Raw genomic sequence first — 21,219 nt, 5'->3', positions numbered from 1 at the left:
CAGGTGACAGGTTAAGATAATAAAATTTTTGCTGTTGTTTCCTAATAAATGCACTGGTAAGCCGTAAGATCTTTCTATTTGTAAAGCATTTTTATAGTTATTTAATTGTATAATTCTTTGTGAGATAGAACTGGCAAACAGAGTTTTAGCTGAGAATTAGAAATAGGGGAGTTTTAAACTTCTAAACCCAAAACAAAACAAAGTCAGCTTTAAGCAAGGAAGAGGGGTTGACTGAAACTACCATACCCTTAGAACTAAATGAAAAACACCAAAATTTCTAAAATAAACTTTTTAATTGCTCTGTTGTGAATAAGCAACAGTTTATTATATTCTTGAAAGAAGAGCCAAAGGACACCTTTATATCTGAATAATGCAGGTGGTATTATAAAGTTATTTCAGGAGTCTAAAGTCATTGCATGTACTTCAGAAGCTGATGAGACATATGTGCGACTGGATGTGCTTTACATTAATATTTGCTTCAAAGCTAAATTTTCTAAAGTGCCTTTACTTACTAGATGCCTTTACTTACTAGGTCATACCACCACATTTTTCCTAAGTTAGGATGGTGCTAGAGTTTAAATCTTGTGCTAGAGATCTTTTGTCTTGTATTGGGCAAATCTACATGGAAATTATTTTTGTCAAGTATTCTTTAGATTACAGTGGGGGTTTTTGTAGGTGTTTGTGGGATTCTGGTTTGCTTGTTTTGTTTTGTTTTGTTTTTTTCCCAGCCAAGTAGCTGAATCACTGAAGAGATAGAGGTACAGCTGTATAAATGTAGCATTGTAATAGTTACTCTGCTGCTATATAAAAATCATTTAATAGGTGAGCATCTCACTGTCATCACGCACTTGTATTTAAGTCTTCTCTGTGAAGTAAGGAAACATTCCTCTCCAAGTCCTTATAAAAATGGTTTTCAGAAAGGTTAAGCGGGCAAACGTTACTAGGCTACACTGTAAACGGATTGGGAATTGAACTTTTGACTCTGGATCCCTGTCCAAAGGAGCCAAACATTTTTAAAAATTACAGAGCACTGTGAGCTGGTGATACTGAGGTATTCTGCTGGTCTCTGAGGTTTCATGCTTCAGGGAGAGCCAGAAGTGGAGAGTTTTGACTTTTAAATATGTTGTCTCAGAAGAACATCTCTTGATGGTCTTTGCACAGGGTGCAGGTAACTTAAGAAATGCAAGAAGTCATTTATAAACAACCTTCTGGTGCTTGTTATGAACAACAGCATAGTGCTGCTTCGTTGCAGGAGGAAATACTTCAGGGTCTAGCAGATTGATAGTATCTATCTCAAAAATACTGTGAGTTGAAGTATCCTCCAAAACATGGAAATGGTCTGACAGACTTTGCAATGATCAGTGAATTACAGTATGATGTTTTCTGAAGTGTGGACCTCGGGAAAAGGTTTTCTCAGAAAATGTAAATTTTATCAACAATAAAAAAATTCTTTCTGTGAGTATAAGTGTAAATGTGCTACAATTATGAGTCTTTCTGTAGTGAGTTAATAAAATGGATGCTTGCAAAGCAGTTTCTCCCCCCCCCGCCCCCTCCAAAATTGGTCTTTTGGTTGATGTTGGGAAGTACAGTTGCTTAATTTCCCTTGTTTGCTGTGTAACCTACTGATGTTGCAAGTGTCTGCTTCATTTTCTCTTTCCTCCCTCTTCCCCCTGCTCCCGCAAAACATGCAGGAAGTAATTTCAGTACCGCGAAGGATCTGACAGAAGAAATAAGATCATTAACATCTGAGAAAGAGGGGCTGGAAGGACTTCTCAATGAACTGTTGGTTCTGAGTGCCAGAAATGTCCGAAAATTAGAGAGAATTAAAGATGATTACACCAGACTGAAACAAGAACTTGAACAAGGAGAGGCTGCCTTTGGTAAGTAGTTCACAGGCTGTTACAGCTTTTGCTCAGTCGTGAGCGCCTAGAAGTTTACTGGGTTTGATGAACCTTCCTGCATTTCACGAAACGTACCAATTTTTCTGAGGAAACTTTGGCCAGGACCTAGATAAACAACATGCTGAATATGCTCTCGGCTGTTTCCACTGGAGGTGGGGGAAGTTGACGGAGAGAAGGGTTATCCCAGCAATATACAGTTTTTGGAGATCTAAGCCCACTTTTCAAAAACTTTCTTTTCTAAGCGTATGTTTGTAATAATAATGTTGATGATACTGTGCAGTTACTCAAATACAGAGAAACATAGGTAGACTTTTATGTGGAAGCAGTAGATGCGCTTGGCTGTGACAGTAGAACCATATTAGTATATATAACTAAATATTAAGTATATATATAACATATTTAGTGATGAGTCTGAACGCATGAGGTGCCTGGTTCTGAAGGCAAGAGTACTCTTTGTAAATTTCTGCTTGAGATGGGGGTTAAACAGCTTGCGAAACAGCTCACATAAAACTGTTAAATAGTGTGCTTGGGTTGTAGTGTTACGGTGGAATTGGGGAGGTTCTATGCAATTACTGGGGAAGCTACTGATTCTGAGACTTGGGCTTATCCTCTTATCTGCTGTACCCTCTCCTGAAGTTAAGCAGATAAAATGGCCTTACTGCCTGATTAAATGAAAAGGCTGAATAACATTTAATTGACTACAATGTACAGTTACTATAGTTACCTCTAAACAGCTAAGTATAAATCTGAGAGCTACTTTAAAGCTCTAGGGCTTTGAAATGTCTTTCCTTTTTCAGGATCTTATGAGCAGTAGGTTGGTTGAAGAGAGGGAAGTGCCTCTGTTTTAAAAGTACATGAAGTTTCTTCATAGGCAAGTGGACAGGCAGGAGCTATTGTAGAAACAAAATGTTTTGTAGGCAATGGAATACGTCTAAGAGAATATTTTAAAGATGCATAGATGAATGTACATACACACGCACTCTACTAGATAAGAACTTTCTTAGACACTAGAAGGGTTAAAAATTTAAAAAATTATTTCCTCAAAGTAGTGCATTGTTACCTAAGCTGTGTGATTCAACCCCACATCAGGCCATGCTTCCTCATTGCTTGGATTTGCAAGTGAATTGAAGGGGGTTCTGACTTTCCAATCTGTCCATTTCGTTGCTCCTTTGTTTCTAGGACAGTTAAACTTCCTATAATACACATGCACTTTTCATTTGTATTTTTCTTCAGGAGGGTTTCAAACAAAAGCTGTGCAAGAGTCTTGCTGAAGCAACAGAATTGGTTGTAGTTCATACATTCTTTTTGTCTCATTTGCATTTAGGTAGCTGTAACGAGGCGTCTTCTTGGTCTGACCTCTCCTGTCCTACAATTTATGACAATAAGTTGCAAAATACTGGGTGTTCACTATGTGGGTTGTTCTTCTAATTTATTGCGATTCTGTAGACGCAGGGAGAAATTTACCCTTGTGTAAAATAAAACTCTATCAAGCACATACTAGTCAGAGATACATAAACTGAAGTCTGAGATCTTCCCTTTTCTTTGTTGCTGCCCCCTTGGCATGCAAGCTACATCATTTTCTCCTTTAACAAATGGAAACTCATTTAGGTTTGAGAACACTAGCATGAGTTTGATACCAACGGGTTTATTTGAGTAAAAACCCTCTCATACTCTATGGAAAACAGTAAATAGATTTTATCTTAAAGATGGCATCCGCTTTTATGAACCAGTTGTTATTTTGTACGGTACTTTCATGTTTGGGGAATAAAGCATAAACAATTGGAATGCAATTTTGATACCATTTGTTTTTGCTGTTGTTCAAAAGAACTGGAGATAATTGTGTTGCCTTTGTCTGCGCTGTGATGGGTGCGATTTGTGTCGGGGTAGCCGACCTGACTTACTGCACAGCCTCAGGCTTTGTGGTTCATTTAAGCCAGTAAAAACCATGTTGCTGCTGAGACGAGTAGTTCTGCCTTTTCCTTCTGTTCTTGCCCCATCCCATATGCCAGCCCAGTGCTGACCAGAAACCTGATGTGAGTGGGGTGGTAGCACACCCGTGAGACCCACCGCTCATGGTGGGAGTGCCAGCACTGGCGTAAGGGATGATGCAGCACAGGTGTGGGGCTCGTGATGGGGAATGTGTTGACCTGCTGCTGGTGGTGACACTCTGATTCTGGGAGAGGGTAGTCTGGCAGGAAAATGGCTCCTAAAATGTTTCTGCTGTTTGAGCTAGTAGTGCAGCACGGGCTCAGCTGCTCTGTGCTGTGGGTTAAATTCGTGAGTGGTCGGTCCCGTGGGTTGGTGCAGCCCATTCCTGGTTAGTTTGACTTCTCCCTCTACAGCTACAAGCCAGGGAGAGAAATCCTTTCTCCATCTAGCTCTACTAACCGAGGATGTTACTGTCCTCCAGCTTATTTTACTATGTCTACCCAGAGTTCATTAGGGAGCCCTTCAGGGCAAATTAGCCATGCTAACTTAAACAGCAAAAATGATCTGGTCTAGGCTGGCTGATCCGTGTCCTGGTGTGCAGTAGGGATGTAGCTGTGATTCCTCCTTGCAGCGTGATTGTGCTACACTTTGGCTCAACTCTTTATGAAATAGGCATCCATCCATAAACTAAACGTAGGTTATCAAAAGTAACGTAGAGAAAGAGGTCCCATAGCCTTCTCATCTTTGAAGGTTTATGCTAGTTCAAATGTTAGTGAGTTTATATGTCTTTCACTGTAGAAAGGAGATGCATCATTTTTCTCCAGGAAAGGTAACTGTATTGACTGGAGCTGTTGTCTCCTCATTCTTGCTTTCATGTTTGTTTCCAAGGAATAATCTTCTTCTTTCTCTGCATCAGGAGCCCTTCCTCTTTTTTTGATATATCACCTTTAAGCCTTCTGTGCAGGTATTCCTACACATGGCTATTTCTACATCATCTGGCACTTGAACTGTTATCTTTTGTGCCTGCGAACTTCCTGAAAACTTAGTTTGAATTTTATTTTTTTTTAACTGAAGATAACACCACTTTGTCTGGAAAACATTGAACAAAGAAATGGAAATGCTAAAATACGTGTGTATGTTTGTCTTTCTCTTGTGTATAAATTGATCACCTATTCTTTACTTCATTAATAATTGTTGATTTCTCACAGTAATGCAGAATATAAGGAAGCAGACGTCAAGGGAAGAGACTTAATCACACAATAATCAGAGCTGGAATTTTAAATAGGACACATCATTAGCATGTTAATGAATTTTCTCACTTTGTGCCAGCTGCCCAAGTATAAAAGATATTGCAGATGTAGTGCAAAAATCAGGCTTGGCTTACTGTGCTGAGAGCTGTCAGTGCTCCCTGTAAAGGAGATTTGACAAAAATCTTTTCGTATTTTTAGAGATGCTCAAAAATGTTTTTCCCATTAGATAATAGAAGCATCGACAAGTAATGCTATTTATTAGCATTTTAGGATGAACAGTACTGATTTGCCCTTTAGACAGTAGCTTTCTTCTGAGGGCATCAAAACACTTCTATAAAAGTGATCAACTGTTATTGCCATTTTACAGATAGGAAAGCCAGGGACACAGAGGTCATGTAATTTTACCTGAAATGGTGGTGAAACCAAGTTTCCTGATTGCTGTAGCATCAATCATGATTGAATTAATCACTTGCAATAAACAGATTGGAAGTCAAGTGATACTCTGTGTGAGCTTTACATTCTTCTAGACTGCAGGTATTGCTATAGCCTAAGGTGTAATGGTTCTGGGAAAATCACTGAAGGTTTTGTGCTTTACTGTTGAGTGGATCTGCCTCATAAAGTCAGAAGGTTCTGTTATGGCAAGGAAGAGAACTGCTTTGCAGCCCACAACAACCAGACAAGTGAAGCTTAATTACTCGTCTGTCTGCCAAACTGCTGGATTGTGCTTAGAAATCCCGGCTTGGGTTGATTGGCATTTGAAACCCAGGGCTGGAAATGAAACCTACCCTCTTGTCTTGGTTTCCTCATTACCAGTACTGATGGGCAGGTTTTCCTGCCTCATTTGCTGAATTCCTCTTGTGGCTGCACTCAGCCATTTTCTGCCCCTATTACACTTTTGGGAAAGCATGTCCTGGTAAATAATGCATGTATGCACAAAACTAGGGGGACTGTATTTTGCGATCTAATTGCTGGGTTGTGCTTGCCAAGTCATCTTAAGTAGAATTTCTATACTGAATTAATTTCTAGAGGAAATATAAAATAAATGCTATCATGCACATCAAAACAAGCTTTTTAACCCTTTTTTAAAAAACTATTGTTTGGAGACTGATACTTCAGTCTCTACTGCTCAACTCTGATTGACATCACTGAGTTTTATTGTCTTAGAAATTGCTTCTGTAAGTCGTGAAGCTCTTACCAGCCTTCTCGCAGAGTGAAGCTTTCTGGAACTGAACAGATATATTTATTAAATAGTGAATTAGATGTAGTAAAGGGGGGTTTCAGGAAGCTGGAATTTTCTTTCACACTCAGTTTTTTCTTCCTCTTCCAGAGTATGTTCAATGCACATACTCTGCACGCTTTCACAGAATATCTCGTAGCTTTTTGTCCTCTAACAGAAGAGAAACCTATCCAAGTCCATTTTTTATTTTTTTTAAAATGTATGTTTTGATTTAGCTACTTAAGAATAAAATGTGTTCAGAATGTGCTGCAAAGAGTAACAAAAATTCTCCTAGGCTTTTTACAGCCATTGCTCAAAAAGCTGCATATTTGGCCGTTATGGAGCATGCAATTAATTAGTCTGAAGCTTAGTGTCATGTGGACAGCAGAAACCGCTCCTGGTGCTGCTTAAAGTAATACTGGCTTTGCATACTGAAATATTTATGAAAAGCAGGTTCTGTGCTTCATATAGAATTGTATAGGATGTGATTTATCAAACTGTTAATGAACATTTACTGCAAAGCATTTTTGCTCTCTTTTAAAGACACATTTTTATTCTGACAGACTCAACACTGAGAGTCTTATAATAGAAGTACATGCTTCCCACTAGGAAATCTTTTTTTTTTTTTTTTTTTTTTTAGTTTAAATATTTGTTTTTAATAATAGCTGTTATACAAAAGCTTCTCTATTTCTCTTCCTAACTGATTTTTGTAATGCTTTTTGAAAATGTTTAAAGACCATTAAAAACTTTATACCACTTCTAATTATTTCAAAAAATATCAATTCAATATTTGCGTATGACATGACAAAAGCAACTGCACGTTTTGCTTTACTGATTTTTCGGATGGTGGTTTTAATTTTTTCCTCGGTGCTGGTTTTTCTGCACCAAATGGGCTTTCCATATTGTTTCCACAGTTCATCCTGTGTCTGAGTGATTCTAAACTGAAAAGCTGAACCTTTTGATTGCTTCTGTTTAAATAAATCATTAAAGGAGAACCACATAGCGTGTAACAGATGGGCTTCCATGAGGAAGAAGCTGTTTTGAGTCTCATTGTATGTCCACTTCTAATTTGTGCAAGGTCATTACGTTCTGCATGTCATAGCTATATGAAATGCTTGTTGTCATTCAAGTGAGCGGTGAAATGGAATGGTTTATCACCTGTGTCTATGGCCATCTCTATTTAAATGGTGATCTTGTCAGATTTAGCCAGCGTTCACTCTGTGTAGTTTTCACAGAAAGTATAAAACCCTCGGTGGTGATGCAGGGACGGGACTGGCGCTGCAGCTGGTAGCAGCCTTTATCCTGAGCTGACATTCACCTGATGCTCCAGAGGAGCGCTCAGCAGCCTTCCGTCAGGCGGCATATAAAAGCCAGGTCAATGTAAGAAAAGAAAAGGAAAAAACAACAACAAAAACCCCAAGAAGCCCAACCTTGCAGAGCTTCTTTTGTGTTGTCATGGCCAAATACAGCATGAGTAATTGCACTCTGCTCATCAGTATTCTCTCCGCTGTTTCATTTGAAAAATTGGTATTTCTGCATTTGCTTGGACTTGTACTGTTATGCATATTGTGTGCTTGTCTGCATTTCATTGACTGTGAGCATGATTCTCATTTTCTTTGGTAATTTTTTAAAGCACTTGGGATCTTTCAGGTTAAGTATACCCATATACATCTTTTGGTCTTATAATTCTGTAATGGTAGTCACTGCATTTTGGATTGTTACCACCCTTTGAGGATCAAATTCAGACTAATGATTTTCATTCCGTGTCATGCTTCTACAAAATGTATATAAAATAAGTAAAACCAATTTTTAGTAACATCATCTCTGTTAAATAATCTTTAATTGTGAGTAGTTAAGGGGTTTTTGTGTTATGGAATTGCCTTTTTTGATAAATACCTGTATAATTTAGTAACATATGAAGAGTAAGTTCTGCTAAGCATTTCCTACAACTAAAACATGTAATACATTTTTATAGACATCGATTTTTGTCAGGATCGAAAAGATTGGAAACCAGTCTGGTTTAGCATAATTAAGTTTGCCATATGTTTTGAGTCACTTGTAATTGTGTTTCTTATAATGGTGATTATAAAGGTCATCTTGTCTGGTGGTGTTCATTTAAATATGTAAAATACTTTATGGTTTTCACTTCGAGGATAGAGGTTTAGTTTATATAAATGCAATGGAGGTATTAAATTTAATCTGGCCGTTCTGTATAATTAGATGCAAATATCTGTAATGCCAGAAATACGAAATGCGTGTTCAGGCAACTTGAACTGACACAGCAGCTTGGTTCAAAGCCCACTGATATCTATGGGTGTCTCTTGATCAGGCCATTTCTCTGTTGATGCTCAAAGGTGAGCTTCTCTTCTCTCTCTCTCTTCTAGGATCTGATACTATTAACTTTCTTGAAATGTTTTATATACCTGTGTAATACTCTTTCCTTTTAGACAGCAGTATGACCTAATTACACACAGAACCGTAACTCCTGAAATGACCAGGTACTGGTTTTGCAGTCATAGAGGTGGTTATGTACTAGGTGCAAGAAATAGAGCTTGGTTTTATGCTGGCTCTCTTCAGGGAAAATGATCTCACTTTTAACTAGGATAAGCAGTAAAGACATCAAGGTTTCCTAAGTTGTAGTGCCACAGAAACATAGAGTGGCTCTGTTGGAATCATGGAAGTGCAATCCAACGGTGAAAAGTGTTTACTGAACAGCCGTCTGCTGCAAGGAGAAATGGGCAACCTCAACTCCGTACGTGCGCAGGTGCACATATAAACAAACAAGTGGAAAGTTCTGATGGTGTGCCTGCGAACTTCTTCCTTTGCATCTGAAATGCTATTGCCAGCTATATACACATGCATTAAACTTCTGGGGTGTGTGTAATATCAAATGATTCTTGGTTTGCCATCTCTGCTCGAGGTTTCTGCATTACTCTGCTTTTTTAGTTGAGCTGCAACAGGATAAATATGAAGCACACAAATGAGTGAATTTGGAATAAATTTGGAAGTGTATACCACCAATTTTAATCATTAGATTCTAATTCTGCAGCTGCATCTTCTGAGATACCGGGCTCAGATTGAACTTTCACAATTTTTTTTTTTTTTTTTTTTTGATGACTGTAGCTAGTTTCAGAAGGAATGAGATGCTAAGATGCCAGACAGCTAGGATTAAAAAAGAAAGAAAAAATAAAGTGTCTTCTGTTCATCGGACAGATGGAACAGGTTCCTTATGCAATTCTAACTATGTTAGCACAATATTAGCCCTGGTGATAAGCAACAAACATTCTTTAAGGTTTGCCACTTCTGGAGTTTGACCAGATAGTACTTGTCATGCTACTGAATTTTCTGTTTTATTTCATTGTGAAGCTGGTTTTTTTCTGATGGTGTACAGCTGCCATTTCTACATGTTGTATTAAGGTAAATCCAGTTTTGGCAGAAAGATAAAGTTGTGCCTGACCTGACTGGAGCTGCTCAGAGGCAGGCAGAAAGGTGGAGCCTGTCTGAGGACATGGAGTGCTCAGGAGAGGACCGTGAAAACTGCTGACATACCTAGTTACACTTAACAGATAGGATCAAATTATTTTTGAAAGAAAGGTAAATACTGCTGTCCTTGTCTCACAGATGAGGTAACTGAGACACTCAGGTAATTGGTTTTGTGGTTCTGTTTGTTTTGCCATTTCACAGAGGTACTGCCTGTATGTATTTGGTCTGGACTTGTTGGATAGGATTACAGCATGTATTTGACAACTTGCTCCTGGAACATTAACAGGTTGGAAGTATGAAGACAGTGTTTGGCCTCTTAAAAACCTGAAGTTTTATTGAAAAAATCAGTAAACAGTTGGCCTAGCATTCACAGGTTTCTTTATATTTGGTTTGGTTTTTATTCTCAGTGTCATTTTATTCTCAGTCTCAGCAGGGTTTTGCTTTCTCTTCTTGATTTTTTTTTTTTTGTATGTTGTTCAAGTTACATTAATGTGCATGATATTTTTCAGGTCCCAAAAATGTGCAAAGGGCTATTTAGGATGCTTTGCCTCATTTACTTTCTTTTGAGGATGAGCATAGAGATGGATAGGATATTTGAGAAATAGCATCAGTTTGTTTTCAAGTAGCACTTCAGTGAAACCAGTCTCAGGCAGTTATCCTTCCAGAGATTCAGACTTTCTGCAGATTGAAGATAAAAATACTACAGCATTTTACATTCAGTTAATGGTTTGGATTTTATTTATTTATTTTTCTATCTGTAAGCAAGAAAATATTGTTTTGGGTCATCTGGGATCACTGATGTAAAATTGGAGTCCTGGGACAGGACTATACTGCAGCAGAACCAGAGAGTAAAGATACTGTTTGACTTTTTAGTTACAGGTATTTTTTCAGATGTATGTATTTTGTTTCAAAATCTTAGCACATTAATACATTTCTACCCAAAAGTTTTTTCATTCAAGAGTTTTGGCAGTGTTGTCAAGTTATAGCGTACAAGTCTAATCCTGTGCTTGCATAAATGCGTGCAATTTGTAAAGAATTACCTCCTTACATTGATGGTAAATTCACCTCAGTGACTGAATGAAAAGTCAGGTAATTTTCTGAGGCATTACCTTTCATCTTTACTTTGATATTGACTGGCAGTTTTCAGATACAGCATCTACGGGTATGAACATCTAAGCAAAAGAAACCCCTGTGATACCATTCCATTTGGAATACAAGATGTACCTCATGAAATACAGGTTTGGTTTTTTTTTTCCAGTTTTTGTTCCTGTTGATTGTCAGATAGAGTAGTTAGATCTTTCTGCCTCATTCTTTCTTGTTGTTATTGGTTTAAGGTTTTCTTTGAGGTGTTTGCAAATACAGTAGTAAAGATAAAAGCTCAATGAAAGTTTCTGTAATTAACATGTTGTGAAATAGGGACGACTGACTTTTCACTTAATAATTGTATACTAAAATGAATGAAATGACTATCTGCTCTATAGTTTGTTGTTTGATTCACCACAGGGTTCCAAGCATGCTGTAGGCTTTATACCCACAGATATGCAGAAATATAACCAAATCTGGAGTAATGGAAAATATTTATTGAAAGATGGGGGAAGGTATAATATCTGATGATGAAAACAGAATAAAAACACTGAGATTGTAATCCTTTCTAGAATAGCTAGAAATAATGGCCCCCAAATTATGTTAATGCTGCATGCATTATCCTAAAGAAGGCTGTACAATAGAAAACCTCTTCCAATTTGCACCTTTTACTAAGATACAAAAGTGGAAATACAGAGAATTGAAATGGAAGAAAGAGAGATTATTTGTTCTGATTATGATTCCCCAGAGAAAACGTATTTACAATTCTTGGGTTTTTTTCTCTAAGCTTTTTGTCTTTTTCTGTACTTCCATTAAATCCCAACTGATTACTCTGAGGCAATAGAAATCTTATTATTTAGAGCAGAGTTAAGTACCTTGTATCTCCTGTTCAGGAATTGAAAGTTTTGATCCAAGAAGTGTCGTCTTTCCTCTGTCCTTGGAGACATAAACCGGAGTAAAAGGCAGAAAACCAAGGAACTGCTAATGCCTGGAGTCAGGAGCTGGAACTCTGTATCCTTCAGTTTGATTTCTCTTCTCACTGGAGCAGGAACAGGGAGTTTGCCATGTTTTAGTTGATTTGTGCCACGGTTTCCTTGTGTGAGGAGCGGAGGCAACAACTGCTTCTGTTACCATCATGTTGTGAGGTCTGTGGTGCGCGCACTGAATGCTCGAGCACAGGAGACGGTAGTAGCAGGCAATAGTGTAAGACCAGGGATTTTGTCACCTATAATTGCACAGAATCTGTGGTCCATGTGCGGCAGGTGCTACTGATCAGTAGTATTTCTGATTACCTGCCAGATATCAACTGATAGGCTGAGATCATGTAAGAAATACATCAAACTGGATATTGGAAAGACTATTATTTTTGCTGTTGTTTTGTTCGAACCCGGTTTATTTCTTTATACAAAAATATTGTCGTATAAAACTTTGAATGATGCTAACTGAAAAGAAGATTCAGTCATCGTATTTGCTGAAGATACGTTTGGCTTGATGTGCATGTTGAAGGCTTGAGTAAAGATAAACAGGCAGTGTTTGCCAAGCTGCATAAGATTAAACAGTTCATTACCTGTTGGAATTATCAGCTGGAAGACACATTGCATAATTTGGGCTACAACCTTTATACACTTTTGGCTGGATTATACCTCTTATCTAGTGAGGTGCATTGAAATATAATTAGCAGTGCGAGCTGGAAATGACAGGCTGAAACTATGTGTATTTTTGTGCAGATAAACAATCCTACATCTAGATCAGAAGTCATAGTAATATTTTCTCTACTAATTTTTTCCCAGTTCCTGTATTCTAAAACACTGTGCAGCAAAAAATTATCTGTGCTCTGTGCCAGAGAAAAGGAAATAAGCATGAGCCCTGTCTCCTGTGGGCTTGACTTTAAGAACCTTTTGAATTTGTTAAATCCTGCAGAAAACAGCAGGAATTGCAGATCTCTTGTATTCTTTTTGAATGTTTTGTTTGAGAGAGAATTTTGAAAACATACAGAGGCAGAAGTTGTGATCCATTGATATCAGTTAGAGTTTTGCCTCCAGTTTCAGCCAAGTTCAGGCTCTGACGTTCTTCTGTATTGAAGCTGCAGCATCCATTTCTGATCTTAGCTGCTTGCATGCAGGTCCTCTTACTTTGATGGAAGTGCTGTCCACATAAGAAAGAGCAGAATTTGGTCAGAAGTTCTTTTAACTAGGAAATCCTTCAGTTTTATCACAAACTGAGACGTTTTGCAGTTGGTAAGCCTCTCTTGTTAAAGAAGAAACAGGTATTTTATTCTGTAGTTTTTAAGCTAAAAGCTAATTGCTTTGATTTTAGTTCAGTGAACTTACAACCCTTTGACTTTTGCAATGAATTTTTTATTTTAGGACTATGTTTCTCTGTAGTTAGGAGAAAAATAATTTTTTTACAAGTTGGAGCATTTGCAATGTGGCATTGCCAACAGAATCATCTGTAGCATTTACTCTTGTTACTGCAGTACAAGAATGACCTGAATGAAATGTACTGCTCTTGTATTTTCAGGTATATAAATGTTCTTGTTAATTCTCATCTAGTGATCAAAATAAAAATTTGCATGTCCCAGGAGAAAAACGTTAAAACCCCAGTAAAAAGTTTATTCCTTCTATTCAGTACCTGTGAAAAAAGCTGTGTAAGTACCAGTGTAACATACCATCGTTCATTAGCTCATGAAGTGGTCAGCCACATTCTTAGGTGGGAAAATATTATTCCAGTGGGAGAGATGCTCTCTAAATAAGCCTTAGACACCGGCTGAAATGTACAAAATGGTATTGTCCTTTTTGGCATCTTAGATTGTGTTAACAAAGGTGTGGATGTAAATCTTTCTTAGCTCAGCTCTTTGTTTCTCCATGTGTTTTCTGGTTACGTGCTAAGCAATGACAGTCTTGGGAAAACTTAAATATAACAAAACTCTAGAGAGGGACGCAACTATTCTTGCAACTTTCTGGTGCTGAACAGAGCTTTTGACAGTTTCTGCAAGTATTTGGCTTAGTCTTTTGCCAGTCCAAAAAATCACTTATGGTGTGTCAGTGTCGTAGCCTGCAGATGCTTCATGAGTGAATTGGCTAATACTCAAAACCATTTTGCCTACAACCTGTCTGCAGTATAGGTTATAGACCAGAGGAAACTGGAAAATAAAGCCCATGTATCTGAATAGTTTTTACCAGTGAGGCTGGTTAAAACCAGTTGCAGGTATGAGCCCTCTTTGTTGTGCTGTCGCAGGCAGCCTGAGACAGTATTGTATTCTTGTTCTGCTAGATAAGAGCATTCTCCACTCCCTGGAGTTTGTCTTGAGTGAAATGTGAGTATATTTGCACTGATCACAGAATTGATTTGGATAGCAGTTGGAAGAAAAAGAGACGTTTTAGTTTGTCATTTGAACTAGTCTTTCTCATTTTTTTAATTACAAAAAACCTTTTTTCTCTTTTTTTTTTTCATTGCAAGTAGCTGTTTCCCTAATGTCAACAAAAGGTAGAACTTGTATTTTTTTTTAACATTTCTGTTTCGTGTCTCTTGGAATGTCATAGATGGTGCTTAATGATGGAATGAAGTCAGTACTTTCAAAAATTGAAGAGAATTTGTAGAGCAGTTGTGGGAGATTAAAGGGTTGGGAGACAGGTGTAGTCATGGAAGGCTCAAGGTGCTTAGTGCGTCTGCTCAGCTTAATGAACAGAAGTCTGAGATCATTTGGTGGCAGCCTGTAACTGCCTGCTCAGAGACCAGAACTTCATAGTGGAAAGATCATTATGGTAGATAGACAAAAGCAGAAGTGATCACTTCTAATGACTAGCAATTGAAGCTTGACAACTTTAGATTAAAAAATGAGTCATTCACCTTTTAGCTGACAGGACAATTAACTTTTGCCAGAGTTCAGCGAAGATTGTTGTAAATTCCCAGTAACTGTTTGGGTTTTTTATACCTAGTTCCAGCTGGAATGAATTCGGAGAAATCTTACTGCCTGTGTTTTGCAGATGCCCAGGATCAGTAGATGAAATAATCTGTTAGGCTTGCATTCTGGAACTGTTGTTTTATCAATGTAATGATAACTAGAGAAGCTATTTCTATTTTGTTACTGTTTTAGATGAATGAATCCCAATGCAGAATGTTATTAACATTTTCTATTGGTGTTATAATTCACTGGGTTCTGCAGTAGCTCCTAGTTCTCTTCCTTTCCCCTTTTTTCTTTCATTTTTAATTTACCAGCTCCCAATACTTCTTTCAATCTCTGCGTGCTTTGTTTTCTTGTCCAGCTTACACTATATGAAATTGTTTTCTTAGAATTTAATAATGCATTGAAGTTCTGTTCATTTGAGCTCCTAATCACATGGAGCACAATTTCACACCTTTTCCAGGGCAGTGCACAATTCACCAAGACCACTCTCTCTACCCGATTGATTTATTCTTAAAAGAAGCTGCCATGTCCAAGTCTTCTCTGACTTGTTTAATTCCTCAAAGGCACAGTATGTAGGTGTTATCTCATTCTTATGCTGCTTGCATTTTGCCTCTCATGGTGACCCCTGCTGAGGTTACTTATGTAGCGTATGAGTGGATTGGTTAGGGAAATGGAGACTGCAGGAAAACACAGAACACTCTAAAAGCGTAGAGTATTTTACAAGCTGTCTGCCTGACCTTGAAAACCAATATTCACTGGTATAAATGGAAGACATATTCACAGTTTTGCAGGATAAAGTACCAGGGCACCAGGCTCTTTTCCTGTGTTAGAATACTTTGTCACAGTGCTAAAATGCTGAACTGCAGCTGAGAACCGTCAGGGTATACATTTATTAGTTCTGCTTCTGCAGCATCCCCCTAGGTAGAGTACCAGGCATCCTTTTGTGCCTTTCAAAGAAATATAAAGTAGTAAGCAAATCTGTATCTTTTAAAATTCTCTTGGGTTTTGGGAGTTGTGTTAAAAGTTCTGAACCCCCAGAGTTTGTAGTCTTTGGCATTTCTGTGTTTATTTTATACCCTCTTTGTAGCATTAAGTATTCTGCAAAGCATGTGCTTTGATACTTCTCCATCTCTGATAAATGCCATGCATCTCTGCAGCAGAAAAAAAGTTTTTAGCTCTAAAATCTGGGCATTAAGTTGTTGACAACTTTTCCTTCCCCCCCCCCCCCCTTAATTGTTCTTCCTACTTTTGTTACAGGTTTACTTTCTTTGTACGTTTTCACCTTCCTAAGTCCAGTTGACATGTATTTTTCCTTTATTTATCTTTTATCTTTCCTCATCTCTGTTCAAACCTTCTGCATTGTCTGTAGTCTTTTAATTTGTATCTGTGTATGTGCAACATAATTTCATTTAATTTATTAGGCTAATCTCTCATTTCTAATAGTTTTTCTAATGCAAATGATTCCTGAAGTAAGCTGCATGGACAGACTTTGCTGTTAATTTCATTTTCTGTTCTGTAAATTATTTTTGTTGTTATCTTTATTTTTCCCCAGTTTAACCAGGCTTTCCACATTTGATGCTTAACATTACTTCTTTTTAAAAAACACGTCAGGCTCATTCCTTGTTTCAGTCCACATGTAGCAAACATGAATTACAGAAAGATTCGTCATTCTACTTGCATGATTCATGGACTTGGTAGTTTGATGGTTGCTGTAAAAATTGCTAATACTTGGTGACAAGTATTTTTCCAGCCTAGAAGTTTAGTGGAAGAGAATAAGCCAAATGGGAAGCTGTTTCTGCTTCTTTTGCCTGTGTACATACCTTCTTCTCATTATCCGAAGAAATTTCTTTAAGCTTGTCATGGTTTAACCCCAGCTGATAACTAAGCACCATGCAGCTGCTCACTCACTTCCCCCCACCTAGTGGGATGGGGGAGAGAATCGGGGGAAAAATGTGAAACTTGTGGGTTGAGATAAAGTCAGTTTAGTAGGACAGAAAGGGAGAAAATGATGATGATGATGATAATCATAAAATGACAATAATAATAATAATAATAAAAGAATTGGAATATTCAAAGCAGGTGATGCACAATGCAATTGCTCACTACTCGCTGACCGATGCCCAGTTAGTTCCTGAGCAGTGATCCACCCCCCTGGCCAACTCCCCCCCAGTTTATATACTGGGCATGACATCCCATGGTATGGAATACCCCTTTGGCCAGTTTGGGTCATCTGTCCTGGCTGTTTTCCCTCCAACTCCTTGTGCCCCTCCAGCCTTCTTGCTTGAAAAATCCTTGACTTAGTCTAAACACTACTGAGCAACAACCGAAACCATCGGTGTGTTATCAACATTCTTCTGGTACTGAACCCAAAACATAACGCTATACCAGCTACTAGAAAGAAAATTAAGTCTATCCCAGCCAAAACCAGGACAGGGCTGTATTTTACTATTTGTGCAGTGTAAACCAGCAGGGACTAACTGACAGTATTTCACTCCCCGCTCCCAGCAGCAATGTATCCAAAATTCTCAAAGCAGAAGGAGACCCATCTCTGTTTAGTTAAGTAGTGCTTGATACTGCCAGGTCCTTTTCCTGTCCCAGAACGGGTGGATGCTGGGATGAAATGCCTTCACTCAAAACACTGCTCTCCCTTGCTATAAGGTGGTCTGCTCTTGCTAATGATAACCAGGCTAGAGACAACACTCTGCGCAGCTCTGTGGTGGATGTACACTGTTGTGCAGTCTCCGTATCACAAACCTGCTATTTTTCTTACCCTGCCCATTATCCCCATTCAGTGTGGTGCTTGAAGGGTTTGTGGCTAGGTAACCCTGGCTTAGTTGTGCCACTGCACATCACAAGTATGTGTTTCCTTCAGCAGTGTTTTCCAGGTTTCCATCTGTTCTTTCAGTTCCCTGTTAGAAAAAGGACCACGTTGAGCTGTGATGAAGTACTAAGCTCTCAAGGCAGAGTGTGATGTCCCCACAGAGGGGTAGTTCTGCTATGTTAAACATTGGGGAGCCCAAGATGACTTGGCTTTGGAATGATTCTTTCTTTCTTTCTTTTTCTTTCCCTCCGTGTTGTTTTGCTGCTGAACAGTAGAACTGGTGATAAAGTTGTATACCCGAGATATTTCTGGAAATTACATTAGCTGTAAAGTTTAAAAAGGCAAAAAGATATATTTCTGGAAACAACCTGCTTAAAATTATTGTTTAATGAAGAATTCTGCTTCAGTACATAAGGTATTCTTCAGGGAATAGTTTGAGTCTGAGTGTTGTGAGCTTTTAATGTTATAAAATAGGTAAAATGCGTAGTAATAGAGGAGCTGCTGTCCAAGAATAACTCTGTAATAAGAGGTTAGGTAGGAAAAGTTATCTGACTGTCTAACAGTCAAAGGTCACTACCACGAGCAAAACTCATTTAGCTTTTGTTCCCCATTCCTACTGTAGGTGATTGCTTTCTTCACACATTATTTTTGTTATTTTTAGCACACTATGTGTGAGTGACAGAAAGCTCTTAACTCTTCCCAGCTTTGGCAACCACCCCCCCGCCTCCATGAAATGACAATCTCTTTGTAGGTTTTGATAAGGCATTCTTTAAAAGAGAGCTTAGTCTGCCATCATTTATTCTATTAGATTGAAATATATTCTTGCTGTCCCCTTTGCTGAGAGTTACTGCTTCAACAATCACAGGCAAATCTGATTTACTGTAAACAGTTATAATAGCAGAGTAGGTATGTGGGCCGTAAATTGGTTGGAAAACGGGAGCAATTTGCTAGCAGAGAGAGAGTAACATTAAGTTAAACTGTTGTAGCATACACTGGAGTCTTGTATCATCAGCTACGCCAGTTTAACTAAGTATTACGAGAAGCCTTATGCCAGTTCTTATTTTGCCCACTTTGTGCCTGCGTTATCAGAAAGCAGTGAGAAGGCGCTTCCCTGCCTGGCAGGGTATGGTACTGGCTCCCCTCAGTTGTGACTGGTAGTAAATCAGCTACAATGAAGAAGAAAAAGGGAAGGGGCTCTTCCCCCATTGTCCTGAGGGGGTAGCTGTGATTTGGATACTGCAAATAATTTATTTTTCATTTTGTCTAATGAACTGGAAAATTGAGGGAGGGGAAAAAAAAAAAAAGCTTCAGTGGAAGAACTTAAGTAGGGCCTGGGAGGAGGCACGAAAACCGAGGATATGTTTGAAGAGAATGTATTGTAGATTGGAAGAAGCTCTTGATTTAATAATGCATGAAATGTTTCCTTCAGCCTAAAGCAAAGCTTAAGTCTCCTCCCCTTGCAAACCTCCAGAATCAGGTAAATTTCTCCCCCCCCCTAAAGAAGAGGTGGGAGATCAGTGGCCCAATGGTTAGGTTGCGATCTCAGTGTGCAGTATCTGGATTCAGTTTCTCCTGTGTCTAGGATTTGAATCCACCTCTCTGGCTCCCCTGACCCACGGGACAGGGCAAGGCTGGAGGGGGGTGGTGGGTCCCCAGCAGTTGAACATGCTCTGGAGGAGTGACTGTGCTATAACCTCTGTGTCCTGACTACCATACTAGAGCTTTCTCCTTTTCGGGCTTAGAAAACTCATCCTCCTTTATCGTTCATTGCTTTTCCTAGTGCAAACTGTCTCTGGAGCCATGGGAAGTTGTAATTATGCAATTTATATGATTTATTGCTTGCACTCAACAGCCACTCTGCACTGCTGTTTCCATTACTTCTGAATTGGATCCATTTAAAAGTTTGATGTTCTTACAAATACCACATAAATATAATTACAGGTAGCATAACGTTATTGGCCAGTATCATTTAGGAAAGAATTAATTTCAATAGAAAGTATTTTCAAGAATTATTTAATTTAGAGAAAAGCCTTACATTTGCTGAATTTTATTTGGTGTGTGGGTAAAAGGGCCACTGTTTTTGCACACAAGAGATGTGCCTTACTGCAGGGTTTTACACTGAGAGGCAAGCTCTGTACTCATTAAGGCACCAAATGTCAAATTGTACATTTGGAAAAAAAAAAAAAGAAAAGCTTTTTAACATTATGTATTTTCCACATAATACCATTTATGCTGCCTCCAAATGTTCCTTTTGACCTTGGTGAAAGGCTGTAATTAATCTGCAATTAAAGTAATGATAGCTTTTCGGAGGCCGAGCGTCTCCTCTGCCGTCCTGGCAGCACGAGAGGGCGGCATTGCTGCGAGAGACGCGTCCCGCACAGTTGCGAGTGGGCTGCGGGAGGGGAACCCCTCTTACCGGAGACCCCTCCACAGCAGCGTCCCGCAGAATCCTACCCTCACCTTCGGACCGCCAGCCTTGCGTCCGGCAAAATGCAGGCTGGAATAACATAAATTGACACGGTTGCAGGATTTCTTGGTAGCCAGGCGTCCTCTTAAAAACCTGATTTACGATTGTTATTCTGGATTTTTGAATTGCATTTTGTTCTGTCTGGGGTCTTCTTGAATGCACACCTTGCTGTAATATTCCAGATGGCTGTCGTCTTAACAATAGATAAGAATTAAGAATGGTAATAGGGGATATTTTATTTAAATCCACTTCTTTATCTTTCATTACTTATTCACATTCTATTATACCCTGGTGCTGTATTCAAAATGCTTGAGGATTTAACAAGGGGGAAAATAACCATTTAAATTAGGATATTATGTCGGCACCTTTCCTGATGGTAAATTTTTAAAGCACTAGTGTAGTAGGGAAGAGCTGGAGCTGTTTCACATGGAGGAGGATGCCTCACAAACTCAAAATTTTGTTCAGGTAGCACTTACAGGCGAAGAGTTAATTCTGAAAGAGGAAAAGACCAACTTACGTAATTGGTGAGCAAGTGTCACAAACAGGTATGCTCACAGACCTTGTGTGTGCTGCTAAAGTGATACAACTGAGCTGAACCTTGTTAATCACACTAATAATAGACTCTTAAAATTATCACAGGAGCACAGAGGGAGCATGCCACATGTATTTTGTTCTGCTGCCGCTGTGAATGGGATAATGATATTCTACATTTCCTATATACCTATTCAAAAACAGAGTACTGAAGAGTGCGAGGCATTTTTTCTTTTAGATGCTGAACGGAAAAGTGCATGGTACAGGCTGTGTAATAAGTGGAACTGGTGAGAAGACTTGTAAAAACCTTGCTAACTTTTTTGATTTGTTGGAGCATGGCGGAATATTTTGCTGAGACTTCTGACTAAAACTTCCTCAAGCAAAGGATGCAAAACAGATAGTAAAGACAGTTGTCCGGGAAATGGGATATCCATGTTCAGCTCCATGCATGGCTTGCTTCAGAGCAATCTTGGCTACTGATTTCTTCAAAAAATGAGGTGGTGGAGGAGTAGAGAGGTCATGCTGAGCCTCTAGCCCTCCTTGTCTCTGCACCAGATTTCCTGGGGGTGGTGGATCCATCTTTCGCTTGTAAACAGACACTTTGAGAAAATTAATGTTTCTTGAGACAGTG

General features: G+C 38.8%; 1 protein-coding gene across 1 annotated transcript in view; it reads left to right on the top strand.

The window, feature by feature from the left end:
- The window catches only part of DISC1 (DISC1 scaffold protein), a 205,931-nt gene that overhangs the window by 99,274 nt on the left and 85,438 nt on the right, over positions 1 to 21,219 (top strand). Inside the window, 1 exon segment of the mRNA XM_049831349.1 lies at positions 1,692 to 1,880. Within this exon segment, the coding sequence (XP_049687306.1) occupies positions 1,692 to 1,880 (189 nt within the window).

This window comes from Accipiter gentilis, chromosome 28, assembly GCF_929443795.1.
Source record: "Accipiter gentilis chromosome 28, bAccGen1.1, whole genome shotgun sequence".
Classification (NCBI taxonomy): Eukaryota; Metazoa; Chordata; class Aves; order Accipitriformes; family Accipitridae; genus Astur; species Astur gentilis.
This window is presented reverse-complemented; position numbering and strand designations above follow the sequence as displayed.